This window comes from Diadema antillarum, unplaced genomic scaffold, assembly GCF_040938485.1.
Source record: "Diadema antillarum isolate AM-2024a unplaced genomic scaffold, OU_Dant_1.0 scf00000074, whole genome shotgun sequence".
Classification (NCBI taxonomy): Eukaryota; Metazoa; Echinodermata; class Echinoidea; order Diadematoida; family Diadematidae; genus Diadema; species Diadema antillarum.
This window is the reverse complement of record NW_027270963.1, coordinates 3,000,301-3,019,572: the sequence shown is the minus strand read 5'-3', so window position 1 is coordinate 3,019,572 and position 19,272 is coordinate 3,000,301. Positions and strand designations below refer to the sequence as shown.

Here is a 19,272-nt window from a genome sequence, read left to right as displayed (position 1 = left end):
TCACGGACCTGTTTTCAATGTCGAACTCCTGGGCTGTATGACTCGCTGGTGTCAGTCTCGTGGGATGACCCCATTCTTTTTACTTCCGCAAATATTTTTGTTTTCATAATTATGCGACAAAATCAGTCTTTCACCCGAGCTTTCAAACTGGAAACATTCTACTTCTGTAATGGAAACCACCAAATTTTGATATAATCATGTCTTTAATATCGTTATTGTTGCCACTTACTGTCACGTCACGCGATTCAATAATGGACAACACAGACCGATTTTGATAAAACTTTATAAATGTCGTCTCAAGGACAGCAGTTTGAGAGCTTCGGAGTCAGCTTTCTCTTTTTTTTCAGAAGATAATTATTTGAAAGAAAACTAACAAAGGTGCTAATACTAACCTATGAGTTGACCAATTGCTATACAGTTTATGCGTCGGGCTGCCCTACACGTAAACAATAATATCACTGTATATCTTTAGTGTCGTGGCAGCAAAAAAAAAAAAAAAAAATGGTGGTGATGGTGGAAAACACAAAAATAAAGATAACCATAATCTACCAGTCTTGATAAGGCACCAGGACGGTATTTGAACAATGTACGAGCATTCTGATAAAGCCATAATGATTCACATCATGAATATGTGTGGAATCGGAATTGTGTCTAATAAGGTGCATATCGGTGCTATAATTTAGTTGATTGCTGTAGAATCTATCAAGTTTTCTGCCCATAATGATATCATATTATGATTTTGTTAAGATTAATAATGGTGACTAAATAAGTAAGGGAAGCTCTAAGTTGTAATTTAGAATTGGGAACTCATGCAGGATCTTAAATCCATGTTGTCATACTGCAGTAAATAATTCATCAGGGGTCATTTTGTTCATCACCACAGATGACTATTTCAGGTTGATTTCCTTTAAAAAATAATCACAGGATATATCACAAGGAATCAGGATCACAAAGAGTATTAAACATACGACCTTAATTGAGAGTAAACATTTTTTTTTTTAATTTGTGTTTGTGTGTGTATGTGCGTGTGTGTGTGTGTATGTCATTAACCCTAAATAGGTAAAAGAGAGAGAAAAAAAGCATGCATGCTTGACCTTACAATGTTAGCACATACAAATACCCAGTATTTGTCAAATGTCTTCATTTACTGTATATAGTCCCGTCGTGTGTCTGTCTCAGTTATATGAGAAAAGACAGTGATCTCTATGCCTAAAAAGATGCAAATAAAAATAACTTATATGATACGCTGTGTACATGTATGAAATTTCTGTTTCTTTCTTTGTATATGTCAGTGTGTGTGTGTGTGTGTGTGTCTTTGTGTATGATTTTTTCATGTGTAGGCCCAACTGCAAAGACAGCTATTGTATTCACGTTATGATAGGGGTCGAATCGCAAACATAAAAGCACAGAACTACAATTGTATATAATTTAAAGAGTAATGAAAGGGTGAGTGGTGCGACTTCGTGTGGACGGACGAACAGCATGCTTATTTTTTGTTCCTTGGTCCGCGACCTTCGATTGATCAGTGTATACATCATGCATCGTTTGAACCAAAATCACAATCATGTTTGTATATTTCCTTATTAATCTACATACGAATCATCTTATTAGTACATTTACATTATTATATCCGTCTTGTTGTTTGCCTATACATTCATGGATCAAACGTCCCAACACACCGAACTGGGGATATAGCCAGTTTCCTAACTGGACTGGATTTGTTGAGTTCTCTCTACTATAGCCTAACACACCCGTCGAATGAGCGCACTTTATATGTATATCCCCGTCCTGATCAATGGCAATGACTGCGCAAGCAAATACAGAAATATCTTGACACTGCACATGCTGGTATGAGGATTGTGATCCTATCTTCCTCGTTGTATGTAAAATCTCTCCTGCATTGTGACGAAAGTACATCTAATTGAACCCTGAGTTGTGAATACCGAATAGGAGCGATTTCACTTGGAGCGTAGCGATCGGATTTCCTTTATCAGTATCGGTGATATGAGGATAACCGACATGGCAGTCTGTGTAGGATAAATGAAGAACAATGGGGTATAAAGAACGTTTGTCAAAGTGAATTCACATATTCGCAGATAGGCAACAACTCGGACATAGAGCTTCAAGGGACAAAATGTTTGTATAAGAATAATTATTATGTGCATATTATGCGTGTATCATTATTTAGGTAATTTGACGTTTATTTGATGTACATTTTGTATAACTTCATTGTAATACTTACTATGCCTTTTCACCTGTGTTTGTAAATATATATTCTTACTTCGTATTATTTTGTATTATTTGGATTTGGAAAACACGTGAAATGAAATGAAATTATGGTCATGCGCTCTATCGCATATTTTATACATAGATTATCCACCTACACCAACCCACAAAAGATAGGTCCCACAAAAAAAATAGAAACAAGGTAATAATATTTTTTAAAGATGTGAATTTTTTTTTTAAAGATGTGAATTTTTGTTACGCTGGGACACTATTATCTTGTAATCATGCACCTACCACCTATCATAATTATAAACCATCGACTAGAAAATTGCGATAGAATGACCAAGATATTATACTTACCGTTAATATCAAGAAGCCAAAAACTGAAAACCAGTCGTAGTTTATGTAGAGTACAGGTACGATAACCTGTCGATGAAACATGTGAGAAGTAAATGGCTTTGAGATGAATTTTTAATGACTATGTTCTTGTTTTACCTCTGACGGTCGTAATATTCTAATATTAATTTACTGTACCACGTGTTGACAACTAAGCGTTCCTGCGATTTCACCTCATTTAAGACCCAAGTTTCAAGTACATCCCTTACTTCTATAGCAGACGGGCTAAAAAAGTGATTTGCATATTTGTTATCCGTAAATTGTCATCGGTAAGGAGTGTGGGGTATAATGCAAAGTCTATGTGTCACCTTTTTCCTCTTTAAAAAAAACAATAAGAAAAATAAGATCACAAAGGCTTGAACATAAACTCGTGCTTGTATTGAATATAAACAGGGTATCATTCGACCTAGTCAGCGTAAATCAGTCACCAGCGGGACGATCGTGAAGCGAACGTGACGTCTATTATACCCCTAAAAAGGATTTTGGTCCGAGTAAATCGACGAGAGCCTTTTCAAAAGTGAACGCATTGATGAGCGGCTCAAGTCATGATATAGGCCCAGTCTTGAATACTGTTTCTATTCCACATATAACGTGATAGAGAGAAACTGCGTGAATTGGAAGAAATATATATTTAGGACGACGGGAAATGCAAGGTTGATGCGCTTTAGATATTAGTGTGGGTTGTTCAGCAGGAAGACGATGTGACGCATGCACATACATGTAGCTTTAAAGCGACATTATCATGCCTCCGTTTACTGTGACGACATGCAGATCCGGCTGAAGCCACCAGTTATTGTCGGCTTTGTTTTTGTCAGTTTGTTCTCTTGTTTATCATCAAAAATAACAACAACGACGACGACGACAACAACAAGAACAACCAAATAGAGGATTCCTGTATACACCCAAATTATATATAGGCCAAATTATATGTATGTAAATAAACTGTATTATAATGTAAATAGCACAGTCTGCAAGAATCTTCAGCCTATTGAAGGAGGCAGACTTAATCAGAAGAAGATGATGAAGAAGAAGAAGAAGAAGGCCTACCTGACCAATGGCGGCCCCAATCGTGCCTGTGCCATCCACAATGCCAGTGACAGTGGCCAGGGCTTCTTTGTCCTGCCTCATCGGCCCCTGCTGGCCCAGGTCCGCGGCCACAGTGGCGCTGATGATGTGGGCCACGCCGCATACGAAGGTTCCTAGAACAGGACATTTTTATGTGTTTTTGTACATTATTGGATAAAGTAAAGATTTGAATGAAGAAAGTGTTATGCTGTGATATACTTTAAAAAAAGACTCCAAATCTGCAGAATCAATACAAGGTCAAATTATTCTATTTTCGCAAAACCCATAGCACGGTAAAGTACTAGTATATTGCAGCATGACTTTAAGACTGGATGTATCCATGCACCAATGCATTGTTCTTCTACTTAATGACACTGGATGATCATGATGATATCGGAATTTTACGCTTGTAGATGTAATTCAGAAAATTTTAGGCAATTATGTTAAAGATTTTCTCTTTAGGCCTCAAATATCTATTCACTTCCAATTATTGTTGATAGTTGTCCCAGCCAACAAAAACAAAAAAAAAAAAAGGAAAAGAAAAAAGAGAACACTTAAAAACTAATAAAAAACAAGACGAACATGTATTCACTCATAATAGTATACCGGTACATTATAAAAAGACGAGTATTTTTCCTCCGCTTGACAATTATGTTGAATGTCTTTTATCGCTTGCCAAGAAGAAGACCTTGCGCATTGATAAACTTCCAATTTGCTTAAAAATAAAAACAATGACAACAAATTTGAGTACAAATTAATTCTAAAAAAGAGCAGTAACATGTGTTTTGTTCCTTTCGTTAAAAATAAGTGAGAATTGTAACCAACCGTGATGCCCAGAGGCCGTTGTCTAAGTCAAGCGAATTGCTAAGTGATAACGGTTTCCGAGTCCACCTTTTAGGATAAGGAATGTGTACCGTGAAATACAATTACATTATGTATACGTACGTATACGTATACATCATACGTACCGGTATCTCTTTCTTTTGAGTGCACTTGCTTGTATTTTAATGTGAAAGCTGTTGATTTTGTCATAAAGAGGTCATTTTTTTTACAAGTTAGTGGAAAAACACAATATAGGAAAAGGAAACAAATTGCTTTTCATTGGCTTACCTAGAACGGCCATCACGAAGGCGTTGAGGGCGTAATTTGCTGGTGTAGCTGTGAATGATGGAGAAAGCAGTTAATGTGTGAATACGACTAATTTTAATATCTACGGATGATCCAACCATACTTCTGGCAAAGTCCTGATGTTAAGTTTCATGACATATCTGTATACTCTTTCGGACAGTAATTCAAATATAGCCTGCACCGCTTTTATGACGAGACAACAGCTGGTTGGTTTATTAAAAATGCGACTCCCATAATCGTTTCCTTGAGTGGCATGCTATAAATGGAAACAACACGGAAGGATTCAAAATTTAAATGGTCATAGCAGGCGCTAGATTAGCACGACATTCTCACATCATGAAAGTAAAACATTCTATTGGAATGGTATTTGTCTGTATAGGAGTATATCATTTTGTGTTGGTGTTGTTTTTGTCAAATTATTAGTATATAGAAGATTATATAGCTCTGTATCATACGTCCTACCGGGGCGTTTCGGTAATCAGTGAATGTTACTTAATGAAAGAAGTGAATCCAAAAAGAAGTTATTGCTTGTAATTTAATAATTCATTGCAAAGTATGTCACAGAAAAATCTTCAAGTCTTTCATTTATTTTGCTGTTTTATCACTCAAGACGAAAGGTCATAAACGTCTGTTTTTGTTAGGTCAGCAGTTGGCGCTCTTCACAACCTCAAAACACTAGTAGCGTTTGCGCGCTCTTTCTGCAACGAGAGATGAAGAAAAAAAGTTTCTATGTTCATGCTGTACGTCTGCAACCAGCTATGTCTCACCATTGTATCCGTATAATGAGGCCATTGACCCGAACAGCATGACGATAACAACAGGTGATCGAATGCCCATAAAGTCCGATATCACTCCTCCAATAGTACCACCTATACAGAGAGAAGAAAAGACCGATACACAGAAGACATTTTCACCTTTTCGAATAAAGATTTCAATTTTGTTGTTTATTTGTCAATAATCTTTATTTGAGTTCAATAATAACATCACAAAACATATAAGAAAATTCAATCAATTAAATGATTAATACAAAGCACATAATTACTACATATCACCTACATTATACAACAAAAATATAACTAGATTAAATGCTCACTATTTCTTGAACGTGCACACTTACCTATAATGCCTCCCAGATCGTAAGCCATGGACAATCTGTCGGCAGAGACTTCCTGCCATTGAAATTTGGACGTGAGGTAGTAAGGGATCCAGTTGAACAACGTGTAGTTGACCAACTTCAGGCAGGCATATCCGCAAGAATACTGTAAAATTCACACAATCGGCATCTTTTTATCTATTTATTTAATTAGCTATTTTTAGTTATGATCAATATTAAAGAGTAGCCAGACGGCATTGTGAAATCACACTGTTTTAGATCAAGACGAAACGAGATCATGATGAGCAATTTTCTGATTTTCGATAAATTGCACATTCATTCCTGCAAAAATGATGTTTCGCTAACGCTGAACCCTGGGATCAAATCTATAGCGCATGCTTGTTCCACTTTACAGTGTCGTTCGCGATGATGATGATCATACCTTTTGCAAAATGTATTGGCGGTGCTAATTGTTACGATCAACAAAAATGCTGTAATGTAGTTTCAATATCATGTTTAGGTACATATTATCATCCAACTGATATGTTTCGCTAATAAATGCTTCTGGAGAATATTTATTCTATGTTTCTACATCAGTGATGATACAGATTGCTCAATCGTAACTTTTCTCGGCTGAACTGACTCCAAAGTACAATCGAAGTCGGGATAGAATTGATATCAACTTGTTGGCGGGGATGTTATATACGACATGCAAACTATGCGATAAGATATTACAGAGAGAATTGAACCCACGCATGCGACGCCGGGCAGCAGAAAGGCGTTGCAGAACCCGATAGCTTCTGCCTTCTCCTTTTTATCGCTCTCTTGCTCATCTTGTTCCTCCTCATCGCTAGAGCTCTCTTCGTTGGTGGTCGTGCCGTCCGAGAGTACGTGATCGACATCGTCCACGATAGCTGGAAGTAGGCACGAGACAGACTTGTTAAGTGGTTAATGTAAGTGTCATGGCAGACTGACAAATTGCCAAATACAACCAGGTGAGAGCATTAATATGTGCTCTTATAACGATATCAAAATCAAAAAGTATAAACCTTGCAATCATAAGATGTGACTAAAAATATTCCTGGATTTTGTGACTATTTCAACGTATTGTCATAATTTTTATCACTTCTATGCAAAAAATAAATCAAGAACAACAACAACAGGCGACCAGGGCCGACCCTATTGCATTATAGATATGCAATCAAAAATAAGGCAGGTATCAGCCGATCAGAAACGATTATTAGAGACTTATGTTTGATTTCGGTACTTGTATGTTTGATCTCAACTTTAATGTAACGGGGCTTACATACAAGCAGGACTCAGTAAATATTCATGAATCGCGGTGTAGAAACACTCCAAAGCAAGACCATAATTCTTATGGACAGGGGACGAACTCAAAACAGGGAAGGACAAAATGTGGCTTTGAAACCTGTTCCCCTTCCCTTGCTCCCCGTAATACATAACGAAATAAACAAAATAAAACAAAAGAGATCTTGCAGGAGCCGCCTGTCTATGGGATCCACGTCACGAGTTCGACTCCAACGAATCATACAACCCATAAGTAGTCACACAGTCCACGAGTCACACACGAGCTGGACATTAGTGAGCAAGTCCCATGAGCTTGCCATCAAGTAAAACAGGCCCGCGAGACCGACATAATACATCAAGGGGCTTAAAGGGATCCTGCAGTTTTGGTTGAGACCTAATTTCAGGTTTCTAACATTTTTAGGTGAAATAATGAGAAACCTCTTATGAAATATGAAAGAGCATGTAATTCTATGAGATATTCAACGTTTATTTGATGAAAATTGGTTTTGAAATGGCTGAGATATCCAAAAAAGAGTGATTCTAATAAAGTGTGGGACCCACACTTTATTGCGATCACTTTGTTTTACTCTGTTTTTGGATATTTCAGTCATTCCAAACCCGATTTCCATCAAATATACTTTGAATTCCTCTTAAAATGGTATGCTCTGTACTATATCATAAGTGTTTTCTTGGTATCTCGCGAAAAGTTAAAAGCCCAATTCTCATCTCCACCAATACTGTACTATCCCTTTAATGTACGCGATCGCGGTCTCGTGTAGGCTGATTTTTGTTTTGTTGTTGTTGTTGTTGTTTGTTTGTTTTTTGCCTATGTGACGAGCTAGTGTTTTTAGTTTGTTTGTTTGTTTGTTTTGTTTTGTTTTGTTTTATGCTTTGTGTTGAGCTCCAGGCTGTATCTTTTATGACTCGTGGGCCTTTTTTTTCCAACGTCGAGCTCGTGGGACCCTATCCATGTACCTTCATAGTTAACCGTTCATTTAATTTATTCATTGTAAAACACCCATATACGCACAAATATCTAATGTACACACTCCACGAAGTCACTCTTTGAAAAAGCTTTTTTTTCTGAGTTTCCCAAAATATGCATTATAGCTGTTTGAAATTATCCTATGATAAGCCTTTTGAAAGTTTTGAAAGTTCAAATTCAGCACATCCATTTTCTACTTACAACTGCCTCTGATTATTACATCATTATCAGTGTAGAGCAATTAGTACCCATCCCATGACATGACAATAATATTCTACGAGCTCGCAAATGCTAAAAGGTTTTGACAACATGAACATAATGAGGTGTGATAAGTATCAACGCTGCCATTCATACAACATGCACCAAGGATGATACGTACGCTTCTTGTCATGTGTTGAGGGGGAATCTTTCCAAGCTGGTTTCTCAGATTGCCCTTCCTCACTATCGTCAAGTATTTCCACTCCTGAAGCAATAATAATGATAATAACAATAATGATAATAATGATAATGATGATAATAATAACGAAATAATAATAATAATAATAATAATAATAATAATAATAATAATAATAATGATAATAATAGCAATAATAATAACATTAATAATAAAAGTAGTAGTAGTAATAATAATAATAATAATGATAAGAATAATAATAATGATGATGATAACAATAATAATAACAATAACAATAACAATAATAATAAACTATAATGATAATGATAATTCCAAGCAAAATCAACAATTCAGAATCAAAATCAATTCAAAATCACGTTTAGCAACATCACTCTTACACTTGAGACAATATGCTTTTATCATTATGCCAGTTGGCAATACAAGACAGGCGAGTAGATGACTACATGACATAACGAAATATCATAAACTACTTTTACATGTCAGTTTCTGCAATGATGAGACGATGAAGAAATGCAACGATTTTCCTTTTTGTTCGTTTGTTTGTTTGTTTTTTTCTGGCATGCTCAAAACGTCCCCTTCTCTCACGAAAAATGCTACTCTTTTCTGGGTACGACATGCATGGTCATTTACGTACTATACATTGAGTCATCTTTTCGATTAATAGTGATGATGATCCTGCACGATGATTTCACTATAGACATGATGATTAGGACACAGTTATCTATTTTTGATCACTTTTAGCAAGAATGTGTAAGCTACAGAAGGGACCAACTGTGCAGTGATAACATAGGTAATTGCAAATGAAAGGTATATAAAAAAGCGAACGAGCAACTAATAAACAAATCGACAAACAATCAAACCTGCATCTCGAGGTGTCGGCATGAGAAAAAAGAGAATGACGAGTCCCCAGAAAAACATCATCATTGACGTCACGAGGAAAGTAAACTAGAAAAGAAGGAACATAAACAAGGCATCTAGTACGTGGCATGGCCAAACTAAATTATTATCATTCCCATTGATAATGCTGCGTAACTTGATTAATCAATCTTTTCTCCATCAGGCAGCATATATATTATGAGTGAGTCTTTCTGTCTTTCTGCGTGTGTATACGTTTGTGTTGAGATAATTGTTTTCGCTTATCAAAACAATGAGGATATTGACTGCTATCATAAATGGGAAGTCCTATCTTAAGTCTAAACAAAGTTATTTCAGCACATTCTTGATCAAGTTGCATATATATAATTACGAGAAATGACAATTGTACAACTGTTGTAGCATTTGTTGCATTTTTTTTATCACTGATGAAAATTTCAGTAAATTATACGAAAAGGAACACGGAAATTGTAAGTGTTGATTTACACACAAAAGCTATTGAGGACAATCAAATGCTTGCTGGCAGTTTCGTCGCGAGTATCCATTATGATTACCAACGATGCGTCCGAAGTAATGTAACTGCGAGTGAATGCCACAAGAAAAACACGTGTTGGATAGAGGAGAAAATGTGGGTAGACAAAAAAAAATATGGATGGATAATAAAGAACAAAAGTTATTTGTAATTTCAAATATGATATATCAGAGACATTATTAATTTCAGTCATTTCTTTTCAGCTCCATTGCAATATCACGAAACGACAACATTTAATACTGAAATATAGCACTGAATGATAAGGGGTCATCAATTCATCTCAACATGTATTAGTTTAATTTTCTATTTGATCTCGTAGGCCTACCTCATATCCATAGGACAGAACCAAAGAAGCTGAAAAGGCACCGAGCATATTACCAATGGATCCGCAGGCACTCCATACACCAAACACTAGACCGCGACTGATGAAAAAAAAAGAGTACATAATGCAAATGGGCGTCATGTAGAAACGAATTGTAGATATATACATGCAGTAACAGACAAAGAAGATTATTGTAATGTATGGTATCTCAAAAACAGTTAGTCAAGTGTTTCACCGTAAGTTTTCGTCTCAAGCACTCACATACAACCTTTAGTATAGTTCTATGTCTTTCTAATTAACGCTCTGGCAGCGACATTCTGCTTGAGCAACTGTGCATGCATGAGCAAGTATAGCAAGCCGAACTGGACGGTGTCAGCCCCTTCCCAACACACCTATGAAAAATGATGAAATTCTTCAAACCACTGCACCAAGAAAACAAGTCAAAACTTCCCGTATGTTTTCTCCAGATTAGCAATGTTGTCCTAAGCAGACCATTTTCGTCTTGGTTGAAAACAGGAGGCTCTCTCCCTGTGTCCATAGACCCTCTTCGACTCCCAATACCAATCTTAGAATCAGCTGACTCTCGCATGTTATCTTACATTTGGAAAAGTAAAGTGATGGTCGCAAATATCACATTGTAACAAGTTATTACATATGTCTGGATGGTGAATTGCAAAAGTAAAAAAAAATGCAAATTTCTCAGAAAGATTAAATGACAGAAAAGTAGATTTCTCTCAAGAGGAAAACTCGTTGATGCGAGGAAGAAGAAAAGTTAGAATGTATAGTTGTGTTAGTAGATGCATATATCGCAACATTTATAGTGCAGTTATAGTACAAACAGTAATAAGCAGCTGTCTTAATGGTGTTAGTTTGATATATAATCTTACCAGTAGTTCTACCATTGCTGATAGACGACACAGAGTAGACATAGCGGTGGTAGTTGTTATAATTATAAAAATATACCTATTTAAAGGTCGTGTCACACCATTCCGGGCAAGCTACGCGGGCTTGTAGCGAGGAGGTAGTTTCCAGCACTTAGAAGATTTTCAGCGGGCGAACAAGAATGTTTGCAATTTTCATTCATGCCTTGTCATACCGTACGGGGGAACTTCTGCGGCTTGACTTGCGGGGAAACAAATTTACTCCCCGGAGCTCTCCGCAGTTGGTCCGCACCTGACAGTATCTAGCGCGTAGTTGCCCGGAGGTGCTCACGCAAGTCCGATTTAACCGCAGCCAAGTTTTGAGCATGACCAAAACTTTTTCCGGGTGAGTCGCGGGAATGCCCGTAGAGGTCCACGCAGAACGCCAGTAAGGAGACCCTTAGCGGCAGTACTTCCCAGGCAATTCCCACGCAGGTACTTCGCAGTCCCGTACGCAGCCAAGATAATGAAATTCTATGAGATTTCAGCCATTCCATTAGAGGAATTCCTTCACTGAGTTGTCAGCCCCCACGCGACTGGTACAAAGGTCACACAGTATACTCGCAAGTATAACGCGTCCAGCAAGTAAGACACATGCGCTGACTCGCACAAATCCTTTACCGCCCTCAGGAATGTCCGGTATGCTAGAAAATCCCTACACGTAACAAGCCCGAGTAGCTTGCCCGGAAAGGTGTGACAGGGCCTGAACACGGTTGCGGGTGAAAAAATATGCGTGCGCACCTCCGGGCGTCTACTTTTGACATACTGTACATGCTAGGTACTGTCATGTGCGGATCATCTACGGGGACCGCCGGGTAGTCAAAATTGTTCTTTGCAAGTCGCACGCAAGGCTGGTGTGACACGGCCTTTAGGTGGAGGTGGTAATGGTATGAATGGTCTTTCATGTTTCAAATTGTTGGAGAGGAAGACGAAGATTGCAGAAGATATGGAAGCAGACATTAAAATTGATTGTACAGCGAAGAAGAAAAGAAGAAAAAATAATGAGAAGAAAAAAGAGACAAAAATAAGCATAAGATAAAGAAATTGGAAGAAGAAGCTACAAACAGTAGAATAAGATGGAGAACAAAAAGGAGAAGAGCGGAAAGAAAAAATAAGAGACGGAAAAAAAAAATCAAAAAGGAAAAATGAGGAAGAGTTACACACCTTCCTTCTGAAAACCAGTTGCCCATGATTGCAACCAGGGTGGGCCATCCTGTGCCCTGGAGAAGTCCGTTTAGAACCCAGAAGACCAAGTAGTACCAATGGTTGTAGACTTTTACCCACTCGCTCAACGTGCCGAATATAAACATCTGTCGTGGATAAAGTTTATCTTAACTTATCAGCCGTTCATATTTTCTTCTCTGTTTTTTTTAATCAATCAAAACGCCGTATGATAATCTGAAGGCTGTTAAATTGGTCATAAAAATGTATATTATGCATGCGCAAATTGTTCAACTGACAACCTTACCATGATATCATTATATTGCTAATTTCAAAAACATGTACGAATAAAAAAAGAAGAAATGCGATTAACTTAATGTCGATGTTAAATTACAAGCCTTTTCTCTGCAGGTCAAAGTTGTGTGAACATGTTTCACATGTGATGAATTATATCATTCGCCAATATACATTTTATCCATAATACTGTACCCTTGTAACATAGTTTTTCTTTTCTTTGGTGTTGCCTTCAGGCTATTTTTATGATAAAAAGCACAAAACCGACAGCAGCCATAATACAAATATGATAGTTCAGCCACTGAGTTAATGTTCACGCGGAGGCTAACGCCGAACTACAGGCATTTCAAGTTGTAATTTCATGAAAAATCGATAAATATTCGTCCCTATGGTTAGGAGAGAACTGAGCAAATATTCGAAAGCAGTTAACAGAGCTAGAAAAATCAATGTCCCGCACAGCTGGAAGAGTTTTGTCGCACGACATTCGGCGTAGATTGATGACAAAGCGATTGAGGAGTGTCCCTAAAATTACATACGTTTTTGACAATCCCAAAATAATTATTGTTGAACACGATCAAGAAATTGCTTGTGTTTAAACAGTCTGTCCATATACGTAATTAGTACTCGATTTTGACTCACCATTAATGCAGATGAGCACATTCCAAATGACAGCACTAGCCTTAGATCAATCCTGTTTGAATGAGAGATGTTAATAGATGACTTTTAGATTCATGTAATGTCAGAAACAAAGGCAGTAATTCAATAATAAGATCGCCGAGGTTATTGATAATCAGTCTCCGTTGATTTGACCTGTTATCTATTCTATTTGATATCATCGAAAAAGAAGGATATAATATGTCGTCACCAATAGTTTGAACTTTACCAAAGATGAAGCGATATAATCTTTTTTGGTCGCACATGCTTCAGTCGTCTGCCTGAGCTGCATGTATCAAAATAAACAGTTTTATGAAGTGGCGATTTTGATTGACGTATGTGTTCATAACCTATCCAGAGACTTCAACTTGTTATCTATTCTATTTAATATCATCGAAAAAGAAGGGTATAATATGTCGTCACCAATAGTTTGAACTTTACCAAAGATGAAGCGATATAATCTTTTTTGGTCGCACATGCTTCAGTCGTCTGCCTGAGCTGCATGTATCAAAATAAACAGTTTTATGAAGTGGCGATTTTGATTGACGTATGTGTTCATAACCTATCCAGAGACTTCAACTTGTTTCAAACGAGTATTCTCACAAAGTGTATAAATAAATAAATGGATGGAAGTAACAGTTTTAGAAACCAAATGTTTGCATGGACTGTCGATTTACGAAATTCAAACACAAGTCATATTTTCACTGTGAAACATACAGCATTATTAATTGATCTATTTGCTCTATCTAAGAAGGGGGTATATCATACATCGAAAACTATGGTCAGCTATATCACTTGGAGGACTGAATGTCCGAATGTACGCACGAATGCACGAGCTGTACATCAAAATGGCAGACATGACTGTGTATGATATACATGTTTATTTTATTTGAAAATAAAAACAGACAAGAAAATAACAGGCGTAAACGAGCAGTGTGCTTTAAAGTGTAGGGTCTAGTAGTAAACAAGGGCATCAGCTGCTGCTCCCAACATCTTCCAAACCTTTGTCGCATTACAAGCTGGCGATGCATGGATTGATATTTCACCATATTAGTATCGCAAACAATGAGACTTCTGAGAAGTCAATTTAGATATTGAATTTTGTATACTACGACCGGGTATTACATGAACACTTCATCCAGGTGTGGCTAGCATGGATTTCACGATCTATCTGACAAACATCGATTGCACAGGGAAGTACCTACACTCTGTTTAGAAAATTCCTTCCTTCACAGAAAGGATGTATGCGATGTCATATTCGGTGTTGAGGTCAGGTTTTTTTTTTTTCCGCTTGATTGTACGTTATTTGCAGAATATCCCACTTTTATATTGGTGCACGGAAAACTATGGTTATTCCATAATTGCCTATTAAACTTGTGAGAGATTCGGTTGTACGCTTGTACGCGGCTTTCTCGTCGTCTGGACCGACCTTTTGATTAAAAGCTATGCATAAAACATAATTATATTATGCATGTACCAGAAAATTGGTCGAGGAAAACTACAATATCTAATATCCGATGCATTTAACTGATGGTAAAAGATGTATTCTCTGATGACTCAGCAACAGGAACTTTCTTCAAAGATGCATTGATAAATACACAGACCCTACTTCATTTCCAATGTTTGGGATCGTGCGTAGATAAAACGTTTTTAACTCCCTGACAACAGTTATAGTTTTGAAATTCTATTGACATTTTATGATGTGTAGTTGCAAGACGGTATAAGTGACAGGATTAAAGGAGGCTAATGTGGTGTTTACAGTATGACGTACCTGTCACCCATGATGCCGCTGATGAAGAGACCCAGAGCGTAAGAAACTAGGAACACTGTATCCAGGATACCAAAGAACACCTCGGCCTGGCCGATGGAGTCTAGGAACGGATCCTTTTCTGGGTCCTTTAAGTTACACCAAATTATGCACATTAATAACTTATTAAATATACAAACCTTTTTTTTTGTGTGTGTGTGTGTGTGTTTGTGTTTATTTATTCATTGAAAGCGTCATTATATCATTCAAAGTGTGATTGATTTGTTTTCGTTTATTTTCGTATTTCACTCTGAGAAAATCATATATAAACAATGCAATTTGACAATTACACATGTTTAAGAGAAATAGAGAGAGCTAGAAGTGAGATACGTTATATTAAAGGAGACCTGGACCGAGTATATTGTGTCAAAAGAACAGAGGCAAATATCAAATCATATCGGATCAATTCATTCTTCAGGTAGACGAAACTAGTTGTAAATGTTCTTATTGCTTATAGTAATTTCTTCGTTTTCATGACGTAATAATAATAATAATAAAAACAATAATAATAATGATGATGATGATAATAATAATAATAATAATAATAATAATAATAATAATAATAATAATAATAATAATTATAATGATACGGTCTTATTTACCCAGGGTAGCCACTTCAGTGTTGCCACTGCTCTACCAGAGGGCCCTACTATTATCATTACCCTAGCGTCGCCAGGTACCCATTTATACACCTGGGTCGTAGAACTGATATTTTGTACTCACACTTGACATAACCTAAGAAGAATTCCTTGTAAGAGAAGTTTGAAAACAGTATCTGTAATATTCCTTCTACTACTAATACATTTTACACACAAACAAATGCAAAATGGTTCTTTTTTTTTTCGTGACATGCCGTGTGACAATGTGACGTATCTCTGTAACCGAACATCGAAGTTAAATTTGGAATCATAAGTTGCACAAAACTTGAGAGAAAAAAGTCATGAAACTGTAGCGTAAAATCGTTTTGCATGACATCATGATCGTTACGTGGAAGGGGGGGGGGTGGGGCTAAAAGGCCCCTATCCAGTCTTTTTGATAGGATTAACACTTATACAAACTAAGGAAAGTTAAACTGATCATGCTGCTTCGTTTCAAAGATGATTACAGTATCTTCTGTTGTATTTTTTAAATAAAAACATACGGTTTTGTTATAGTCGCGTAACGTAATTGTATGCATTGAGTCATCCTGATATAGAGAATGCTATAATATAAAGCTGTATTTCATACTATCCCATACCTCGTGCCTATATTGGACATGATATGGAAGATCGATCGAAAACGGAAAAAAAAAGTGTGTCAGTGCTATGGCGTGGAGGACAAGCGCAGTGATTATGCGGTCATTGTTCCGCCCTGTTTGTTGCAGGAAATGTAATCGATTTGTTGATGACGTCCTAGTTTTTCCCATAATGGTCGTAAGTTCAAATTACTCATGTCCAGTAAGATAGGTTGTCAGATGACTGACCATTCACGAAAGATAATTGTCATGGTCATTTCAAATACCAGCAGAGACAATGTCTATATTCTATTATCGTTGATATGATAATAAAAACACCATTGACAATAACGCCAATGCTTTAATTTCAAAGGGCTTAGCAAAAGACACTGAATATACCTTTCTCTGACGCTACATACACACATACACAAAAACACTCACACAAACACACACGCATACACACACACACACACGCATTATATATATATATATATATATATATATATATATATATATATATATTATAGGAACTTGTAGAGTTAAAAACATCATTTCAAATATTTTATCATCTTCGAAGTTCACGGGATCAAACATTATTGAAATATCCATTGGGGAAATCAAAAGTTACTCTTGGTGACAGGGGAATAATCTCCCTTTGTTTGTAAGACAAGCAGTTACAATTAATGAGTTTAAGTCCAGGTTAAAAAGTCATCTCTTGAAGTAATGTATTTTCTGTTTGAATTTCCTGTATGCATGTCATTTTGTAATGCGCAGTAGAGTATATTATTATAGTAGCTGCGCAATATAAATGTCCTTTATTATTATTATATATATATATATAATTCATGTGCGTGTGTGCGAATTTGTGCTTAAAACAGACATGTAGTCTCTTCTTACCAAATATTCGCTGGAATTTAAGAAAATGGTTTCGTTGAGAGGCAGAAGGGTCCATGTTTCTGCCAAAGCTGTCTTCACGTTACTGAATGTTTTTCTTGCAGCGTGGATGAAAACATACCTGAATGGACATTCGATACGAATCGTGTTTGACAATTGATAGTAACTTACATACGCTCAGAAACGTGACAAGGCGTTAAGTGGCGGTGTTGATGATCTACGTTCTTTTTTAAATATACAGATGTATATATCCGACTGTGTTATCGCTTCATTGACAACAAAAATTGCAAAGAATCACATTTGAAGAGTTCGTCAATTATGATGGGCTAAAATATGGTTCACCACAGCATTTCTCACATCCAGAAAATCTAAGATATTTTTCATCCAAAGCTAAATAAGTCATTCCATCTGGATATCGTATAACTGACAATAGATTTATATTTTGAAAATGTACAACTACAATTTTTAAACTATATAATTATAAGTAGAAACCCATACTTATATATATATTTTTTCATATATATATATCATATATATATGCACATAAATACAAACATATTAATGTATATTATGTATATATAAGTGTATAATACGCTCCAAGTTCATAAGCACGACCTATGATAGGCAAAGTAATCAATACAAGGATGGTGCAATGACAGCGGAAAGAGCAGCTCACTGATGTTTACATCGAATCAGATATTCATTTGATTTCATTTTAATTTCAGCATGAAATCGACAAAGAAACTTTTTACTTCAAAACATTTTTTTTTTAATTGTACGAGATGCAAAACTCTTAAGGATATTCTCTTACAGCATACACAGCAGGGTGTTTTTGTTCCCATCGTTTGGGGATGATTTGACCCTTTCAACAGAAAGCATAATGTCAACTTCTACATCCCTTTGCACCCCCTTTAAACCCAGTTGAAGGTTTTCCCCGAGGGTCATTTTGATTGATTTAGAGACCCCAAGGGATAAAGTACAAATTTCGATAGCGTTTTTTAAAGTTCTTCACACAAACTCAACTGGATCAAGCTTCTTTAAGTTTTAACATTGGTTACAACAGCACTTCGTAACTTTTGAGATCAAACTTCTGGTAAATTAGTGAATACATTCCGCATATTATCATGATCCTCTTTCTGTGTAAAAAGAAGCTATCATGTTCAGGGAAAATACTGTTGACAAAGGGACTGTTAACACCAATGAATCTGCCGAGTGTTGCCAAACAGACGACAGTATAACGTGGCACTGAAGTACATAGGAGCCCCAATAAAATGCATATTCGATAGAATAACTGAAGAAACTATTACAATAGAAGTCATTTTGATGACGACGATATGCAAGATCTTATAAAATGTAGTTCCTATATGCTTCCGAAGTAAAAAGCAGGTAGTTTATACATTGTATTGATACTCACGCGAAAAATGTGAGGAAGAAAACGAGAGCATGGTTGCGAGTGAGCGTCTTTTGGTAGCGTTCTGGTATCGCCCCCATGGCGGCTGGTCGAAGAGCCCAATATTCCACTCCGCGTGGAGACGGCACCCTACTCTCCGGTCGGCTTTTCCGTTTTCTGCTGGACGAGTTGACGAGTAATGGTAGCAGCTGCTCCACGGAACGACGAACCTTCATAATTTTCTAGGGTGTGCCAACCTTTGTTTGTTTGGTGTTTTTTTTTCTCTCTCCCTTTTGAGTTCCGCACTCTTAGACACCTCCAGATGCCGATATTAATATCGATTTGTTTTCTTTTCATGAACGTGACCAATATTCCGGTTATCTCGATGACTCCATCGTCCTAAGTCTACATAGACAGAGAGGGGGAAATTGCTTGTTCATGCAATTTAGTGATACTTAAATGTTTGAAATCATCCCATGTCTCACAGCATAGCCTATCATATCCACTGACGACAACTTTTATATTCGAGTAATAATGAGTTGTCATTCCTATTGTATTGCAAAACATCTTGTCATTTTCCCAGTTTTAGAATCAAA

General features: G+C 36.7%; 1 protein-coding gene across 1 annotated transcript; it reads right to left on the bottom strand.

Annotated features, from left to right (window-relative positions):
- Positions 1-419: 419 nt before the first annotated feature.
- On the bottom strand, positions 420-18,930 carry LOC139717314 (sugar phosphate exchanger 3-like). Its single transcript, XM_071628807.1, has 15 exons — positions 18,701-18,930; positions 17,290-17,407; positions 15,144-15,268; positions 13,358-13,409; positions 12,428-12,573; positions 10,347-10,443; positions 9,477-9,561; positions 8,581-8,664; positions 6,662-6,822; positions 5,933-6,074; positions 5,583-5,684; positions 4,798-4,845; positions 3,670-3,821; positions 2,587-2,652; positions 420-2,027 (listed from the first exon to the last, which is right to left on the bottom strand). The coding sequence occupies exons 1-15, from the start codon at positions 18,910-18,912 to the stop codon at positions 1,959-1,961; spliced, it is 1,659 nt and encodes a 552-aa protein (XP_071484908.1). The 5' UTR covers positions 18,913-18,930; the 3' UTR covers positions 420-1,958.
- Positions 18,931-19,272: the final 342 nt, after the last annotated feature.